We start from the raw sequence: 18,567 nt of genomic DNA, 5'->3' as shown, positions 1-18,567 counted from the left end.
AAGGCAGTTTCGTCATTACTCAGAGGGATAGAGTTATTGTGGGGTTTTTTTCCTAATTCATTCAGAAAGACAGTTTTTATGATTCATTTTGCTGAAATGCTCAGAATTATGACTTCTACTAGACATGAGTCTAGAAGCTCATGTAAATTGGAGATGCATCATAATTTAGATGTGGCTGGTAGCATAGCTGAGCTTTGCTCACTTAGATGCCGTTCACCGTGACTGCCTCTGCAGAGAGTTGTAGGGACAGAGAGATGGGTGAAAGACAGAAAAATAGAATGGGTGTTGGGGATTTTGGGACTGTAACTCAGCAAAATGTGAAAGCAAGAGCCTCAATTTTAAGAGTGATTGAAGCTGTCTTTATTTGTCAAAATCATAGAAAATGTTGAATTGGAAGGGAACCTATCAAGATTTAATTTAAATTTTTCTAATTTGTAGAAAGCTAATGAGAAGGAACTGGAAGTTGCTCAATAAAAGATACAAAGGGGAAGTGGGGGAGTGAAGAGATCTGAAAAAGGCTGAAATGAAACACAATGCATGAAGTTCAGAGGACTGAACAAGTATCAATATTTGGGTCTTGGAATGCAAAATTAAGAAAGAAAGTGGTGAAAGGGTTGAAGGGACTTATGATGAAAAGATACAAGAGGAGAGAAGGGAGACATAAACAGAACCAGCTGGGAGCAGTATGTACATTCCTCTGGCATTGGTGATGTGCCAGGAGGTGCTTGGTTTCTTTTTTTCCCCTGTATTAATCTGAAGCTGCAAAAGATTTTGGTTAGTTTCTCTGAAAGAATGAAGCAGAGCTTTATGAAACGAAGAGTTTTGTACAAGAAGTTCGGGTGAGGAGCTGTGCACTACAGGCAAGATCTAGTGAGTGTGTTCATGCTGTCTGAAATGGTATTTGGGAACAATGATATAAGAGGATATTGCATAATTAGTAAGGGGGGAAGAGGAAAGAGGGACAGAAGTCCTGCAAAAGAATTGCAGTAGTTTGAACAGTTGAAAGTAGGAAGTTTTCAGTGTGCATTTGTGTGGTTTTGAAGTAATTAACTCCCACCCTCCATTGCTGTGTTTCTTCCTGCAAATCAGGCACCTGTTTATTATAGGAGATAACTCTGTCCTCACTTCCTGGGCATCACGGAGGCTAATCAAAACAGTCTGAACCACTGATCAATTAAACATTAATGGCCCGTTTTGAAAGACGTAGTAAGGTAGTTTATACTCTGTTGGAGAGTTCAGATGGAAAAATAAGGAGCCTTATGCTCTTTGGTATTACTACCTGACTTTGTCAAATATTTTCTGTCTCTAAAATTACAGCATTTAAAAGTAGCACATAAAAATTTGGGGGGGTTTATGTTCAGATCAGTCACTCAAAGGAATTTTGTACTGTACTACTTGGAGCATGTGATGGTGGGCAGACTGTTTTATGCTATTGTTCAAGGAAAGGTTTGTTTTTACCCCTAGAGGCAGGAGCATTGCAGTGGTATCTATGAAGTTCAGGCATCTGGCTTCTTTTTTTTTTTTTTTTTTTTTTTTTTTTTGCAAAAGTAGAGGTAAGTTTTTTAGCACTGTAAGCATTGCTATTAATGGCAGAAGTAAATTTGACATTGTGACTCTCTGTTATCACAGTACTGGATACCAGTGTATTTACTATTCACCTGAAAACACAGCCAAGGCAAAAGAAGTTCTCAGCAACATCAATCACCTGCAACCTCTCATATCAAGCCATGCAGACCTGCTGCTTAGTTCTGCAAGCCAACGGTCTCCAGACAGCTTGAAGAATTCTTTAAAGATGCTTTCAGAAAAAGTAAGATTCAAATCTTCACTGCAATGGAAAATGGAATAACCAAGTCTCTCTAACTGCTCGGGGGGAAGGGGGGTTTCTGCATAAATTGACTTTCACAGCATCAGGAAATGTTAAATAAAATCAGCTAAAATAAGCATCAAAATGTTGGTATTAGAAAAATAATGTTATTTAGCATTTCTATAGGCTTTCCATATGGAAAAGTAATGAAATCTATAAAGATTGCATTTATTTTAAAGTGTGATTAATTTAATTTAATGTATCCTCGTTATCCTCTTGTGGCCACATACTGGATTTTATCAAAATATCAAAATTTATAAATAATTTTATAGTATGAAATATCATTATTTTGTACTCTTTCTGTTCTATTTTAAACTGCTGCTTATGGGAGGTAGTTCAAGCCAGGTTTGTGTATGAGGTTTAGAGTAACAGCATGATCAGAAATGGTGATGCAGTCTGGAAGGAGAAGCTGGGAAGTTGGCTCCGGGAGATCTCAAATTTTAATTCTCTTTCTCCTATTATATCCATGTGTAGCTGTAGGCTCTTGCTCATCTTAGTTCCTTTTGTTCTAATTAGGGAAGATAATATTTCCTGCCTGTCTCACAGACTGACAATGGAGATGAGCTGAAGCCTGTAGTACTTCCCAGCATAACTTATTCTATAAAAATATTCAGCACTATAGCTATGACCTGAGCAGTTGTGAAGACTTTCCCATTGATCCGTGGGCCACCCCTTCAGTAACATGATCCCAAGTATGGCTTAATAACACAATCAATAATCATTTCAATATATCTTCAGCTATTGGGAAGTGACAGCCCTTGTGGTCTGTTGAGCACCATTATCCCAGCAGTTCCCTGTTCAATTGGAGAGTTTCAAATCTGAATATTGAGCTCGGCCACTTGCTGTGAAGGCGTTGCAGAGGAGCCATAGGAGAGAGAGACATTGCTCTCAGTTGCAGATGTGTAAATGTAACTCTGAGAACACTGTAGTCACTGTCATGTCAGGGATAATGGAAGAAATCACAATTCAACCTGGAAATGAAACAGAGGAATTAGGGGAGGGGGGTTGTAGCAATTATAGTGTACCTTTCCATGTATGAGGGCATTTTTAGCTGTGCATAGAACAAGTGGAGCTGCGCTGTTGGTCGTTAGTTCAAAGAAATATGTATGCACAGGTAAAGCAAATCAGACAAAGAAGTGTTTGTTCTGAGGATCCAAAGTGTGGTTGCTAAGGAATGTGTGTGTTTGCTCTGCCCATTTGCCTCTGGGCAGGAGGAGGGGATGATTTCAGAGGGGCTGCAGGCAGCCTTGGTACTAAAGCACTGCTTGAACCATGACCTGCTGGAGACTCTGGCTATAGAAAATGGCTAAAAAGGACAATTCATTCAGTTTGCAAAAGTCATAGATATTTTACATTTATAGCTGGTGACTTAGCTGTGTATATTCATGTCAACTTTTCAGGGCCAGGATTAAATTGCTGTTAGTACATGAGCTCAGGTTCCCAAAAGAGGGAGTCTCACCCGATGTACTCTGTGGATGTCTATCTGGACTCCTCCTTTTGCTTGGAAGAGATTAATCCAGTTGTCTGAACAACTGCAGCAGGAGTGGTTCAATACGTGCTTCCCTGTCTATTACCAAATTTAGTCTTAGGAAAAGGTAAGGGAGAAACAGGGTGGACTGCTGAGGGAGCAAGTGTGATGGGACAGCTGCTTGTAAAGAGGGGAAGAGAGATGGGGAGGAAGACCAAGAAACAACTTTAAGGAATAGAAATACCATTTCAAAGTCCTAAACTCTGTGAACCCCCACAATACTGAAACTGCATCCCTCATAGTTAATTCAAAGCCTTATATTGATATCTTAAAATAATCTATCTGTATAATCTGATACGGTACTGGAGAATCAAGACTATCAGAATCTTCCTGCTTATATTTAAGATAAAGTAGCACATGCTCTGCTGAATATAATTACATGATACCTGCTTGTATTCCTGAGGCATATGTAGTGCTATTGCTATTCCATCTTTCTTATACTTTTTATATGTAAAAAATAAATGCTCTTACATTTTAACTTGATAGAAATTTAGAAATTAAGCAACTGCTTGAAGAAATCATAAAAATTATTTACCTGGTAGTTAAATTCCACAAGTTTATTAAAAAACATATCACTTGATATATATAGTAATTCTTTCTATAATAATTAGGTAGCAGAGAGTAAATCTCAGGTATCAATAATGTGAATTACATCTAAGTGTTCATTTTGGAAATGGAAGGACCAGCTGCATGGATTGAAAGTGGAAAGTTAAATAATTCCACTGCTGCTTCCTAAATGGAGCTTATTTTCTCATATTAAGCATGGTTTTACTTCTCCATATATAATTTACCATTTACTGTAGTGTTTTCCTGAGACTAACCTTTTATCATCACTTTTTGTTAATTGATTAAGGAAGCCTTTAGCTGTCGACAAGTGTATCAGCATTTGCAGCTTGCAGAAGGCTTGATAAATTCATTTTCCAGCTATGCCTATCTTTGTTTGCAGAAATACTCTTTAGTAGAGCGTCTAAAAGAATTTGCAAAGTTTTCATTTCTTTGTATAGACTGGTTTTGTGATTTCAATGCAATTTCATAAATAGTGATGTTCTGCAAATTTAGCTGTACTGAGCTGTTAGAAAATGAGGTTAAAATGTAGACTGCTGTTAAACCAATGGGATCCCTGAATGGAATTTAATTACAGAATCATTTTAGTTTCTGCATAAAAATAAATGGAGTCTCATTTCTGAACTGATTTTCTTTTAAAAATTAATTTTCCCTATAAAATATTTCTATTCAATTATATTACTTAAACTTTTCAGATCATTACCTAATATACATTGCAGTCACAGTGGACATTCTTTACATCAAGTTATCCAATACTCACAATTTTCTGAAATTTAAAGATTTTTGAGTCTGCCATGCCTGATCCAGAGACCTGAAACGATCTCAGACATTGTGGGGAAGATAGGTATGAAACCTCAGAAAAACCATGATATTGCTGTTTTTAAGGATAGACTAGTAATGGAAGTTTCAACTCCCTTGATATGGAGCTGTAGAAGAGTCTTGAAGAGGAGCTTTGCTGTTGCCTCAGAACCCCTCAATACTCATTTTGCCATGGTAAGGCAGAGCATGGTAGAGTTTGATAGCGCTGTTCCCCAAAGACTAATTCATTCTCGAAGGATGCACCGTCTGGAGGTTGGAAATGTAGAAAACCGGAATTGTCCTGCAGAGCCATGCAGGACTACAAGGAGACAGTCCTGAGGAGCTACATAAAAGAAAACTGTTTAAAAACACCCTTTCTTTGAGGCACCAAGTTGGTAAGGAGGAAAAGGAATAGGTCGGGTAAAATTGCCAGGGAGATGAGGAGTGTTACCAAGTCTGAAGAATCCCAACTCAGATCTTAATTTGGTTTAAAAAATTAATAATTTATCTTAGATATGCCTAAGGTTCTTATTTTTAAAACTGTAGAGATTTCTTTGCAGTAAAAGTTTTTAGCTTTTCCATGTGCAACCATTCAGAAAATATTTTTTTCCTAAACATAATGAAAATGGGAAAAAGCAGAAACTTCTCATTCAAGTACCTAACCCAGCAGCTATTTCAGCAGTGTAGAGCGGTGGGTTTTGTTTAGGGAGATGATTAAACTGGTTAATCGTGTTTTATCTAGCACTTATTCAGAACTTATTGTGCTATGGTTGGTTACTCTTGGAACTGGTTCTTGCTGAGGCTCGTCTCTGAGGTGAAATTTGGAATTCGAGTAAAATATGAAAAGATTATGATCTCTATGATAGATAATGTACTCTTGTGTTAATCCTTAGATCACTGGGATTGTAATGTGATGATATCCCTAAAACCCTTGAAATGTTCCTCGTTATTTGTTGGCCTACTTTATTTTCTGCTTCCCAGGCAGGCCTGAAACAAATACCACTCTGCCTAGGGGTAATTCAGTGTTGCACACCTTTGCTGCAGTACTGCATTCCTTGGTCTAACCTTTTCATTTGTTTGTTTTTCTCCTAGACTGAGTTATTTGTGCATGCATTCAAGGACCAGCTGGTCAGAAGTGCCCTTTTAGCACTGTACACAGCCCGACCTGGCTGTGTCCTCAAGAAACCAGCTGTGCCTAGAAACAGTGCAGAAGAAGGAGCTGATGCACAGCACCAGGATCATCCTTCTCAGATTAAAAGGCAGGACTCTATACCCCATCATTCTGAGTATGATGAGGAAGAGTGGGTAAGTAAAGCCAGAAACCCTTGGTCACGGTTCAATGTGAAACCCTATAGATCAGCATAAACAAGCTCAAGCCCTAAGTGTCCTTGTCACATGTAATTGCAGGGGTGAAGGGGGGTTGCAAAACTGTAAAATCGTATTTTTCGGGTGCATCACAGATTTTGAAGCTAAATTTGAAGTATTTTCCTAAGTAAAGTGTGCTGCTTTGAGGCTGCCTGGTCGTGCATATAACAGTGGAGATGATGATTGTCTTTTTGCCCAGACAGAAAAATAGTTTTTCTTTATTCTTACTTGGGTTAGTTTTGTACTGGTTGAGCAGATTTAAGGACTGGAACAGTATATGCTGTTCAGAGGGAAATGTTTTTTCTTTCCCACCTCCTGCAACACCCCTCTCCAGCCCTCAGGCTGTAATCATTTTAAATACACATTAATTAACCCTCAGCAAAACAGAGCCCTTTGCCCTTAGACTCTCTTCTTAGAGAGTATCTGAGGTTGTGTAAAAGAATCAAATATAACTTTTAGGTTTTAACATTCTGAGAATATCTTTCAAAGATATGCATTATTTATATGGCTGAGATTTTATAAATCAATTATTTTGGTAGATGTCTTCATAATAGATCTGTTACTTTGTTACATATGTACTCAAGCTATTTTTATTCAGTCCAAGCTCATACTTTTAGTTCATCACTGTATTCTCATAAATGTAAAGGATGCCAGCACATTCATCTCTATTGTAAATAATTAATAACTTGTGTGAGCTATGGTGTTGCACCTTAACTTTAATTTTTATCCACACCAAAAATAAAGGAAGAAGGATATATTTCTTCTAGAAGAAAGGCAATTATTTCAAGCCCCATACATTAAGTAGTCATGAGATTTAAACAATAAATAACTCATTCTCTTATTTGTCCTCCGGTTTTAGAGCCTTTAATTCACTTTTTCTTATTTTCTCAATAACCTGAGGGGCTGGAATGATGATTCTTTCCTTGAACTAAAGCAACAATGTTTTTTTTTCAGCTGTTGAAACATTCAGAAATGTAAATAACACAATCATTTTCATAAAAGTGAGAAATCTTTCACTGGAAAAAGGAGCACTTTGTGGAAGCTGTATTTTAATTTAGTACTGCAATTTAGCCTCTCTGAAGAGAAGATAACTCTACTGTATTTCATTACTGGTAAAAAAAAAATCTGCCAGGTGCTTGGTCCTCACCTATTAAGTTGCATAAGTGGGTAGTTTCAAGTGGTATTTATTTTTTTCTGCTGAATTAGTAAGGTTCGCTTGATTCAAAATTAAATGTATCTTTCACTGTTTTCTGAGTTAAACTGAGTCAGAGTTACTGTCAAACTTGAGACAGTATAAATCCTGGGGAAATTTTGTGATTTTTTCTGAACTTGAATGATTGGACTTTGGATAGATTTCAGTTCTTTCTTCAGCAGAGGTGATAAATAATGTGAGTTTTAGTAATCAAATTGTCATTAGCATGATGGAATGAGAAAGAATAAATGCATATAAAATTTTAAAAAAATACTTAATCTACTGTGAAACTCAGCTATAAAGGACAAAACTTTGAGATACGTTGCTCTGTATGCATAATGCTCTATCTTCCTTTGCTCTTGTGGAGATTTTTTCTTACTATTATCAAGCACTAGTGTTACATCTTGCAATTGGAATTTTGGTTTTGCCTGAAATCTAAATCCTTAAACAACACTCCAAGCTGACCCTGTTCCACCCACTTCACATAACTGTGTTACCTTATGCCCATCACAGGAGTAGGAAGAGTCGTCCCAGAGTCACTGGCAGCAGTATGGATTGAGCTATTTATATTGGTGCATTGTGTGCAGGCAGCAGAATAGCATCACTGCCAGAGGAAAAATATTTGACTTGAGAGTTTTACATTGCCTCTGGGTAGATATACTCTTCTGCTCTCACCAGCTGCTTCTGCTAGCCTAGAACCTCCCTGCAGGAAGGCACAAAGCAAGTTTTCATGTATAATACAAGAAAAGGTGGGCACATTGCCACTTGGAGCTGGCTCTGCTCTGCACTTCTGACTGGTTAATGGAGCTGGAGCTACAAAGAGCAGATAAAATGGCATTTTCAATAAGCTCTGTACAAATGCTGGTGTGGTGATCAGACATGGGGCTGAAAGACTGATGTGTGTGTGATCTATTCCATGTGCCACAGCACAAGGGGGTGTTATTCATGCACATTACTGAAGATATTTCCTTTATCCCTGAACAGAGCTCAAAAGGACCTTAAGGAAATATCTGAATATCCACTCACATGAAGGAGGCACAGTGCTGGGAAGTGCAGATGCTGTGTCATATCTGGCACAAGTAAAGGACACAACTGCAGTGGGTGTATATGGAGGGACCAGAAGTGACTAAGGAGCTCTGTGGTGAATTCAGAAAGGCTGAGAACCCTTTAAAAACAAAGACAGCCTCTGAGGCTCCAGTGGCTGGCAGTGTTTAGAGGGAAGACATCCAGTTTAGGTGCAGTGACAGAAAAGAGTATCCGTTCCTGCTCTCTGAAATGAGGAAGCTGTCCTACTTTTTAATGATATTTTCAGATCAGATGGAAATTAATTACATTTTTTTTTCAATTGAGTGAATGAAAGAGAATTATTTTACAGGTTCATTTTTAATTGTCCTAGGAGAAATGCCCAGCTTCCACTGATGCCAAGGCCTAGCTTTCCATGGAGATCTTTCAGTGTGCATGTCTGCTTGCCAGTGCCACAGCAGAGGTGACGGTAGAAGTCTGACTATGGTCATTTATAACTAGCAACAGCTATCTATGTGAACCAGGACTCCATAACATTCCAGATGGCTTCTGAAGTTTGGAAGAAGTAGAAGTAGTAAATGTGGCACTGCCTTGTCTCAATGGGATCAAGCTCTATCACAGATTTCCACCTTCCCTGCCATTGCCTTGACTTTTGTACTTCAGGGAGCAGCAGTGAGAGGGAGATAGGCATCTTGTTTCTCTCATTCTTTCATACCACAAACTTACCATCAACATTGCTCCAGCAACAAGTGGGAAGCCTGTGACCAGGGGAAAAGTATCCTGCTTAGGAAGCTAGGGTCTTGGTATTCCAATGTATCAAGAAATATTTCTTCTGATCTTTCACTTGACACAGAGGGTTTATAAGAATGCTTACTTCAGAGGCTGCATGGACTGTATTTTGTCCTTTAACCTAGCATATGCTGTAAAGTGATCACTTGTGAGACTGTTCTTGGGAAAATTAAAAATAGACTGCTTAAGGAGATGAAAGGTCGGGGGGAAGTGTGCTAGGCTACAGCGAAATATTCTGGAAATAGTAAAAGATGAAAATATGAAATGGATTCATTTCTTCTCATGGAGAATCACAGAAAGCCGCTTGATTTTCACTGATTGAAAACTGCATTTTTATTTGAAAATTGTTCCTGCCAAACTGCAGAATTCTAAGAGCCTTCTTAGAAAAATGTGTCTGCCTTTGATGCAGACAGAATGACATCTCAATGAATGATAGATACCTTTACTGTTTTATCTGCCCACAATCCCAGGAACCTCCTTTGAGAAAAAGAGCTGTGAGACAGGCCCTTGCTCCCTCTCACTTGCTTGTATGTAAAAAAGCCAGATACATGATAGTAAGAGTGAACTTTCTGTCAACAGATGTTTATGAATTTTGCTTCTAAGCCCCCAGGGAATGTTTGTGTGAATATTGCATAGACATCATCTCAGTGCTGGGTTAATAGTTGGTTCAAAAAGAGAAAAGTGCTCTTTCCAAAGTGAAACAAGGGCTCATATTTGTCTTGCTTGTGCAATAACTCCAGATGCTCATTAAGAGCTTAATGCTTTTTGTTTGGGGATTAAACTCCCCCAGCAGACAGAGAAAAGGGAAATCACATTGCTGCAGCCTGGCTGAGCAACTTGAGTTGCATATTCTTCAGCAACTTCAGTGACTGGAGGCTCTGAAGCTCCCTGATGCTCTCTGGTAAAACTTGCTGATACTTGGGGCCAGAATTTTTAATATTTGCAGTATTTCACTGGTCTTCATGGAATCCTTCTCCCCAAGATTGTACTTGTGGGTGGTAAAAATCAATAGTTCCACACGCATTCTAAATGTTTGTTCAGGATTGCTTGAGGTGCATTTAGGAGGAAACTTTTGAAGGAATCTATACCTGCCCTCTGTCTTTTGACTTTTAATTGTATCTAAACATGTGAATATCAAATACTCATGTGTCTAATGGTTTGTTTCATGTACAGGTGCAGATATTTCTACACATTGCATTGTACATGCAGCACTTAAAATAGCTGTGGAATAAATGCAGTTCTGCTTGGGTGTGACCAACTTCTTGTCTCTTGTAAATCAACAGTATCTTTTCCTTAGTATGGTTAAAGCATGAGTTTATCTGTGGAGAAAATGAAACTATTGTTCCCATGTTCACCTATAAACTGAATGCTCACTTGTCCTTGAGGCAGCCCACAAGAATGCTCCAGGAATCAGGTTTGGGGAGCTGGAGAAAAGGAACTCTGTTGTACAGGTTGAGCAAGTCCATGCTTCTGTCTGCAGGCCCACATGACACCTCTGAGGTCAGGATGCCACTTGTCACTGGTTGTGTCCTCAGGAGGAGGGGAACAGACCCCTCTGATCAGGATAAGGGCTTAAGTGGGGCATACAATTGAAAAGTAACATTAGATTTGAATGTTTGTCTTAGTAGTAGTTCTAGATTTGCCTTCACTCAAAATCCAAGTGTTGCCATTTATATGGAACTATGGTATTTCTCTGAGTTTTCAGTTTTCTTTAATCTTCTCTCTTGTTAATTTTACAATTTCATTTTTGTGCCTGAAGACCTGACATATACATAATGCTTCTGGCATTGTAAAGTACAAAACAAAGAAGTGATATCATCTTCCCATTTTTAACCCTCAAGCAAACTCTAGTTGCTCTGCATTATTTTCAGAATGACTCAGCATTGAAACATGTACATAGAGGGGAAGGGGTGATTTCTGTGGGTTTGTTGTGGTTTGTTTTTAGTCTAATTGTGTATCTTGTGTACAGTCTCACTTCTTGTATGGCTTGGTTTTTCCTTCTTATTCAGTGCTGCAAAAGTCGATGCAAGATCTTTGATTTCTGCAGCATCCAGCACCTGAAGGAGCCTCTCTGTATCTCTGTTCTGTGACACCTCTTTCTTATGCTCCATGTTATTTCTTTTGTTCTCTGCTCACACAGAATTTCTTCTACCACTCTATTACTTCTGTAATTCTCGTATTTATTATAAACTCAGTTAAATGTGATGGTTACGGTTTATGTGAGAGGTGAGGAACAAAACTGAAATTGCGTTACCTAATAAACCTACCATGACAGCAAGTTTCTCATTCTAGTCCTTGAATTTAACATTTACTTCAGCAGAGTAACTGATGTGATGTGTTTAATTGTCAAAAAGAGGTTATTAAGTACTGTGACAAAACTGATAGTCCCAACAAGGTTTGATTTGGCAAGGCTTTGAGTGTGTCTACACTATCATTTAAATAGACAAACTGCCCAGTTCCTTCCTGTTAGACTTGAAATTCTGTCTGCATTTCATGTTGAGTTTGAAGCATGTGTTCTCCAGTGTCTAAAACCATAGTTTGGGTTCATTTACACTGCAAGAAAAATCTCCATGGAAAAGGCTTGGGTTGGTAATAGGCTGAAGGGTGGGAAACAGTCATATGCTGACATCTAATATTTCTAGTAACTTGCACATGTCTGTCTCCACTTTAAGGGGTTAATGAGTTACTATTGTCTCCTTTTGCTTCTTCAGTAACACACAGTGATAATTCTGCTCTTTCCAGGACAGGGTGTGGGCCAATGTGGCAAAGAGTTTGAACTGCCTTATTGCCATGGTGGACAGACTGCTTGAAAAAGACAACATGAGCAATGTTAAAGAGGGTGAAGATGAGCCTTCAGCAGCAGACAGCAAGGTGTTGCATACAGGTGGTAAGCAATATCCCCCTGATATTTTTCTTTTTAATCATTGACAAGAGTAAATAAAAATTTAAACAGCTACAGAAAAGTCATCTAGAGATGACTCCATAGTATCTTTGAAGCGAGTGCTAATAGCAAGGTTTTACATGCTTTTAGGAAGGTTATTTATCAAAGTACAGCTTTATTGTGTACTCAGACTGCTTGCCATGCTCAGTTGTTTGTGCTAGAGTGTAAACTTTTTGAAACCACGATGTTTTCTTTTTGAAGGCTGATGTAATTTAATTTAATTTAGATTTTACTTGCATGTAGTATTTTGAGGAAAAAAAAATGGACTGTGTCTTACCCCATGGAAAACTTGTAAGGAAAGGTGAACACTCTGTATCAGTGTCATTCTCCTGCAAACCCTTCTTCTCTTCTGAGGTGATACACTGATTTTTATTTTTTGATTTCATAAAATTCATGTTTACCTGGATATACTTATCAGCTTGTGTCAAAAGGCCAAGTGGAATAATTCCATGGGATGATATAAAGAAAACTTTGTCCACGGCGGGTCCTTGTCACCAAATCTTTTGATCTTCTCCTATGGCTTATTCATGTTTGCATTCTTGATGTGTAGATTAGATCTGCTTAATAAGTCTGATGAGACTTTGTAGTCTGAAAGTGTGTTGCAACAGATGAAACAGATCCTCAGTGATAGTGGGGGTAGTCCTAATGCAAGGAAATCAGAGCCAGCCTTTGTGCCACTCTTCAGGTAAATAAAGCAACTCCCTGTACAAAACAACAAACCAACACAACTACTTTATTTTATGGAGCTTTGTATAGTTTAGACTTCTTTTTTTATTATACATTTCATCCTGTATCTTCTCTTACATGCTCTCCACATAATTTAATGACATCATTTTATATCAAGAGTTTTAAAGTTATCAGTACTCGCTTGTAATTTCTTTCTTACATAACAAGAACTAGTTACTTTTTTAGCTGTGTGTCGTTTGTGTAGCACTGATGAGTTCTGTGAGATTCTGGTTGTAGTATCGAATTTTAAAGCAGTTGTCACATCTGCATTTTTCCCAATATGAGAGGTTTGTGCTGGAGTCTTGGAATCCTTGTTTTCAGTGCCAGATGTGTTGGACTTGATTTTTATGAATAGGCCAGAGAGCAGCTCATTCCTTGTCTGTTTGGTTCTCCAAGTTTCTACCAGGCATGTAATGTTAGAGAGGTAGATGATATCATCTCTGTTCTCTAGTGAAGGCTTGCAGGTGAAAAATATCAACACAGCTTTCCACACCTTTCTTGCCTTCCTCAGAGAAGGTAAAAATATTTAACAGCCAGGTAGGTGTACTTTTGAACTTAAAAGAATCCTTAGATGGTGAACCCAAGCATACTCATTGTGATTAAAGAGAAAAATTGAATGTTCTTGTTTCTAACTCCCTTCTCTTCCCTGTGGTGCTAACAAGCTTTCCTGCTATTATTAGAAGTCCAGTATGTCTTGTAGAAATGTTTTGCAGGTAAAGTGGTAGTAGTACACTTTCACCCAAGTACAAACCTTGGTAGTACAAACTTTCCCCCAAGAGACTGCAGTGCATTTGTGTGTGTATGCATAGAAATGCATGTCGTGGGTTTTGTCTGTATTTCATAGTTATCAAACAAAAGTTCAGATTTCCAGACCTCTTTCCTCTATCTGAAAGAAAAGGTATGATTTAGAATAATTATTTTGGAATGCTTTCTGACATGCCTAGTTCATGCCAACATGAACTTGTACATAATTTCCTTCACTCTCTCCCCCTGAACCTGTCCTTTGCTATATGCCATGATATGGGATTAAGCAGTCCATTTGAGTCTTTTATTCTAGTGTGCTCATAACTTTGATTCAGGCTCACCCCCTACACAGGCAAATGGAATATTGGTTAGAGCTTTTAGGTCACAAGCTGAAAAAAAAAAAAAAATAAAGGAAAGCTAGATCATTTTAAGTACTATAATAAACAGCCAACAAGTAGAAAGAAAGGTAGCTCTTGCTAAGCAATAATGATAACTGTAATGTTTAAAAATTATAGATGGGTTTCATCCAGCTGAGAAGTTGTCTTCTGGAGCTGGTGGGAGGCCAAGCTGCTATGGTGCTGGAATAAATTCTTCCTTTTTCTTTCATTTCAGAGCCATCCCTATTTCTCTTGAATCAGTACAGGTCTCCTTCAGAGGGAGCAGTCAGTGCTTTTGTTGAGCTATCCTGAAAGTTCTGTAACACTCCCTCACATGAGAACTGCAGAGATTTGGGGTGCATACTTCTGTATTTTCATATTCTTTTTGAGTAAAATATCATTTTTGGAATGCCTTGGACAGTTTATAGGACTTTCAAGGTCATGTAAAAATGGAGATGTTTTAAAATTGCTTTCTTTTATAGGACTAACTTTAAAGATCTTTAAAGCTCTTTCTGAAGAGCTATCCAGTTTTGTGCCAAAGTTGGTTCCCTAATGATTTTCAAAACTTTGAGCCCAGAATTTTTCATGCTTGACTTCTCTGTGGGAATGTGGGTTTAGATGTTTGTTTTTCTCTGCATCTCCCTCTGAAATTCAACATGAAACCCTAGAGGTGCACTGTGAAGCAGGTACAGAGAGGTTGAGATTCCAAGTTTACAGTTATAAATTTGGCCTTAATTCTGCTTGATTTTACACTTGAAGCCTGGTTATGAGTTCACAGCATTTTCCAAGATACAAAATCATACTGGGTGTACACCTAGAGATATGTTTCTAAAATTACAGACTTTTTTGCTACTTACAATTCACAGTTGTGACATAAATAAAGAGCTTACCACATCTTGCTATTATATATTATACATAATTTGAGTGTATTTGGGCATAATGTATTTCATTAATGCTGCAAATGTATTGGCACTGATTGAGACTGAAACTGCTTTAGTGCTGCAGTTAATCCTCAGAGAAATTGGGCTGCTTTTGTAAGAAAAAAGAATACAGAGTTTTGAACAAAATATTGACAAATATGCCTTAAAGTATGGGATTAAATTTTTGCTTATTTAGTGAACCTGACTGGTTTTGGTAGCACATAGCAATGACAAACCTTTCAAAGAATATGCACGTGTTCATTTTAGATGATAGAAAATGTTGTGACAATAATTTGATGCAATAGCATCTTCATATAAATATAGATGTTGTTGTAAGATATATTCAGGATTTTCTAAAGTAGGTTTATATTTGCAGTCTCAGTGATGACATTGTGTGATCATATTCTTTTTTTTTCCAAACATGTTTATATTTATTGTTTGGAATTTTTGTAATTGGAAATATTGGAGCACTTTTTTTTTCTGTACTCTGCCTTTCAATGTGAATTATACCTTCCTTAGCTTTAACTTTTCATGCTGTCTGACCTTTGAGTGTATTCTAAAGACTGAATTTGAGTTACAGTTACCAAGGTAACATGCTATGGTTTCATCAGTTGCAGGATTATGAATCCTCTACAGGATAAATCAGGAAGAGTAGAAGGATTTTTAAGGAGAGGGGTTTTTTGTTGTTGTTGTTCTTCTAACTCTAGTCTAGTTTGCCTTGGAGAAATATGTGACAACATTAAATTCTTTTTATTTTTTGCCTTTTCATTTTCTGTGAGAGTTGGAATGTGAAAGGCTGTCCTGCAGCATTAGAGGTGCCAGTGAAACACAGCAGTTTGCTCTTTTGCTTACGCAGCCCCTGACAGATCTCCGTGTTCGGCTGCTGAAAGCGGCTGTTGTTTCCATCTGCTCCTTGTACCATCCGATCAGAGCTCCCACCCAGCTAGTCCTCTGCTGGCTCTGGGTGACAACTCCCTCATTTGATACATACAGGATCCACCACATTATCACAAACAATTCAAGTTGCCAATGTGAATACACCTGGATTTTGCCTTTAAGTGAATTATGGAATTGTAAGCTCTGTGAATTGGCTGCTGATACTCTTCAGCATAGGCAGCAAAGAGCACCTGGAGAACGTTGCCACATGTCCTAGCTGGAATTAGAGATAACCTCTATTCATACCACATTGCTGCAGACATATGTGGGTTAATTTTCCTTGTATTATCTGATACCTGTTGGGGACTCTATAAGTCTAGATTCAAAATTTCTTACTTTCAGTGCCCTGGGGGTGGGCGCTGCATCCTTTCAGTGCATCCCTTCCAATGCAGTGCTGGTAGCAGTGGGAAGTAAAGCCATGTTCTAGTTTTATTTGCATATTCAGAAAAAGCTTTTGTTATAAAATATCATTCAGTCAGGAAGATGAAAAATTTTCCTATGGTCTGTGTCTCCTTGAGTAGCAGACTTAATTTATTTAGAGCAATCACATGTAAAGACTTTCTCTTCCCTTCCTCTTCCTCATATTTTTCTTTTCTCTTGAGCTTGTCTTTGCATCAATTTTAGTTATGCCTTTTTTTTCCCTTTTTTCCTCTCACTGCTGTGTCATCCTTTTCTATTTGATAGGATCCTTACCTGGGCTGAATGTAGCCCAGCAATACAAGACAACCCCTTCAGCAGTACTTTCTCTAAGTACTTTGGCTATAAACAGAAGCTGAAAAATGTGTTAGTGAAAGAAAGACTATTTACCTGAATCAACAAACTAAAACAAGATATTAGAATATTTAGCTGCGCAGCATTCACAGAGCAAGATCCATCCATTACTCCTATGTTTAAAGTGTAATAGATTTCCTCAGCTTTGTCTTTTGTAACTTCTGTCTTGTCTTTCTGTTTTCACTGTGACTAAACATGCTGAGATACTCGTCTTTGTATGATTAAATGGTTTCAGGTTTAGCTATTAATCCATGTGACAGTGCAGAAAATCTTGGATGATTGCAATGGAATAATAAATCCCAAGAATTTAAAAACACTTTTCTGGACACTCAAATTGTGCAAAGTAAAATGCTACTTTAAAGTACAGGAATACCAGAAAACTTATTCAGGTTTTTGTTGTTCCTCTGAGAACTGCTGCAGCATTATGAGTACAAAGCCTCCTCCTTTCTTAAAGAGCTTAGCCCTCAGCTGGAGTCAAACTGAGCTCCAAGAGCTGAGTGGCAAAATAAAGAAATAAGGCACTGACCTTTTTATGGTGCAAAGTTGAACTCTTCTAAGTCAGTCTTTTTTAACCTCCCTTTAAAAAATATAAATTAAAAGACTGTTCCTGTCCTAGGTGAGTAAAATCAAGTTCTGGGTTAATTATTTCATGCTGTTTTTAGGGATTTACTGCTGCTCTGTGTTGGTTAGTTTGATTTGCCTGCCTTTTTCCTTAAAACAGAGTTTGTCTAATGTTAAATTTGTGATATAAAGACAATTTATTTATGTTGTTTTGCCTCTATTATTTCGATTCTATCATAGATTATTTTTATGCTCAGGTAGTAAGTGATAAACTCAAGTGAAAGGTTACCTCGTGGGTATCTGGTGTTACATTTATATGTCACTTTTATATTTATATATGCTACATTTATATTTATATGTCTGTCGTGCCCTCCTTTGCTTTAAGAGTACGACATTATGCATTCTGCTTTTTATTTAAGGTTTAGTTTTTTACTTCACACCATTTAAGGTTTGAAGTGACTTAAAGCCATTCATGGATTTTAGGTGGCACAAAACAGCAGTGACAAAATTGGCTTTTTTATCTGTTGCTAGGGCAAAAGAAGATAGGAGTGTTATGTTGAAAAATCAGTGCTTTTCCTTTTTGGTTACCAGCATACTTTAATAAGCATTTCAGTGGGCCTGACTTTGCAAAGAGCAGGAGCTTGCTTTTCTGCCAAACTTTATCAAATTTAACATGTGGTTTGACATATTGCAACTTGGATATGAGCGTGCAGAACTGACTAGCTGGGTGCTAAGCAGGTCATTTGCCTGTGCAAGCCTGTTGATTATGGGAACGTGGGTCTGAAGGGCATTTTCCAGTAACCAAAGGGCAAATCCTGTCACAGACTGATCTGCCACCTCTCTCTTGGCAATGGACATGGAATATTTACTTAGTGTTTTGCCAAACATGCACTTTTGTTTTAATCTCATTCTTACTGCATAACGATGGTGCTATCTTTTTAATTTCATCCTTCTATTCTTTATCTTAATATGTTTAGGTTTTATGCCTTGTATTAGTTTCCAATGGCTGACTAGCACAATTTTTCTACTGAATTTCTTTGCTTCATCAGAAGGCTCTGACAGTTCTTCTGGATGCTAAGTGTTCCAAACTGACAGGCTGCCCATGTCATTTTAGCAACCTGACAGTCATCCTGGAGTCTCCTTGTTGCTTCTGTTCTTGCTCCTAATGTCTTTTTTCAGATGTTTACTCATTCAGTTAATTCTTCAGCCTTTTTCAAAGGATTTTCCACTGTGTTGTGGATACAAATCTTGTAATTTTAATTTAAAAGAAAGTTGAGGTCTGAAGAGTCAATGTGTGTGAGTCCATGAATGTGAAAAGCAATAATTTGTATTATTCCTTTCCTGAAGTGATTCTGCAAAGGTATTCTGAAAGATATTTTATTCTAAAACATATATAAAATGATTCTACAGTCACTTTAAGAGAACTTCTTTAGACATGGCAGCTCCCTTTACAAATAATATCTATTTA

The 18,567-nt window shown here is 37.7% G+C and overlaps 1 protein-coding gene across 1 annotated transcript in view; it reads left to right on the top strand.

The window, feature by feature from the left end:
- INPP4B (inositol polyphosphate-4-phosphatase type II B) overlaps positions 1-18,567 on the top strand; it is a 293,656-nt gene that overhangs the window by 220,246 nt on the left and 54,843 nt on the right. Inside the window, 3 exon segments of the mRNA XM_083862435.1 lie at positions 1,630-1,807; positions 5,847-6,059; positions 11,866-12,010. Of these exon segments, the coding sequence (XP_083718561.1) occupies positions 1,630-1,807; positions 5,847-6,059; positions 11,866-12,010 (536 nt within the window).

This window comes from Zosterops lateralis, assembly GCF_965231275.1.
Source record: "Zosterops lateralis genome assembly, chromosome: 5".
NCBI lineage: Eukaryota > Metazoa > Chordata > Aves > Passeriformes > Zosteropidae > Zosterops > Zosterops lateralis.
The sequence above is the reverse complement of the archived record's forward strand: the minus strand, read 5'-3'. Positions and strand labels throughout refer to the sequence as shown.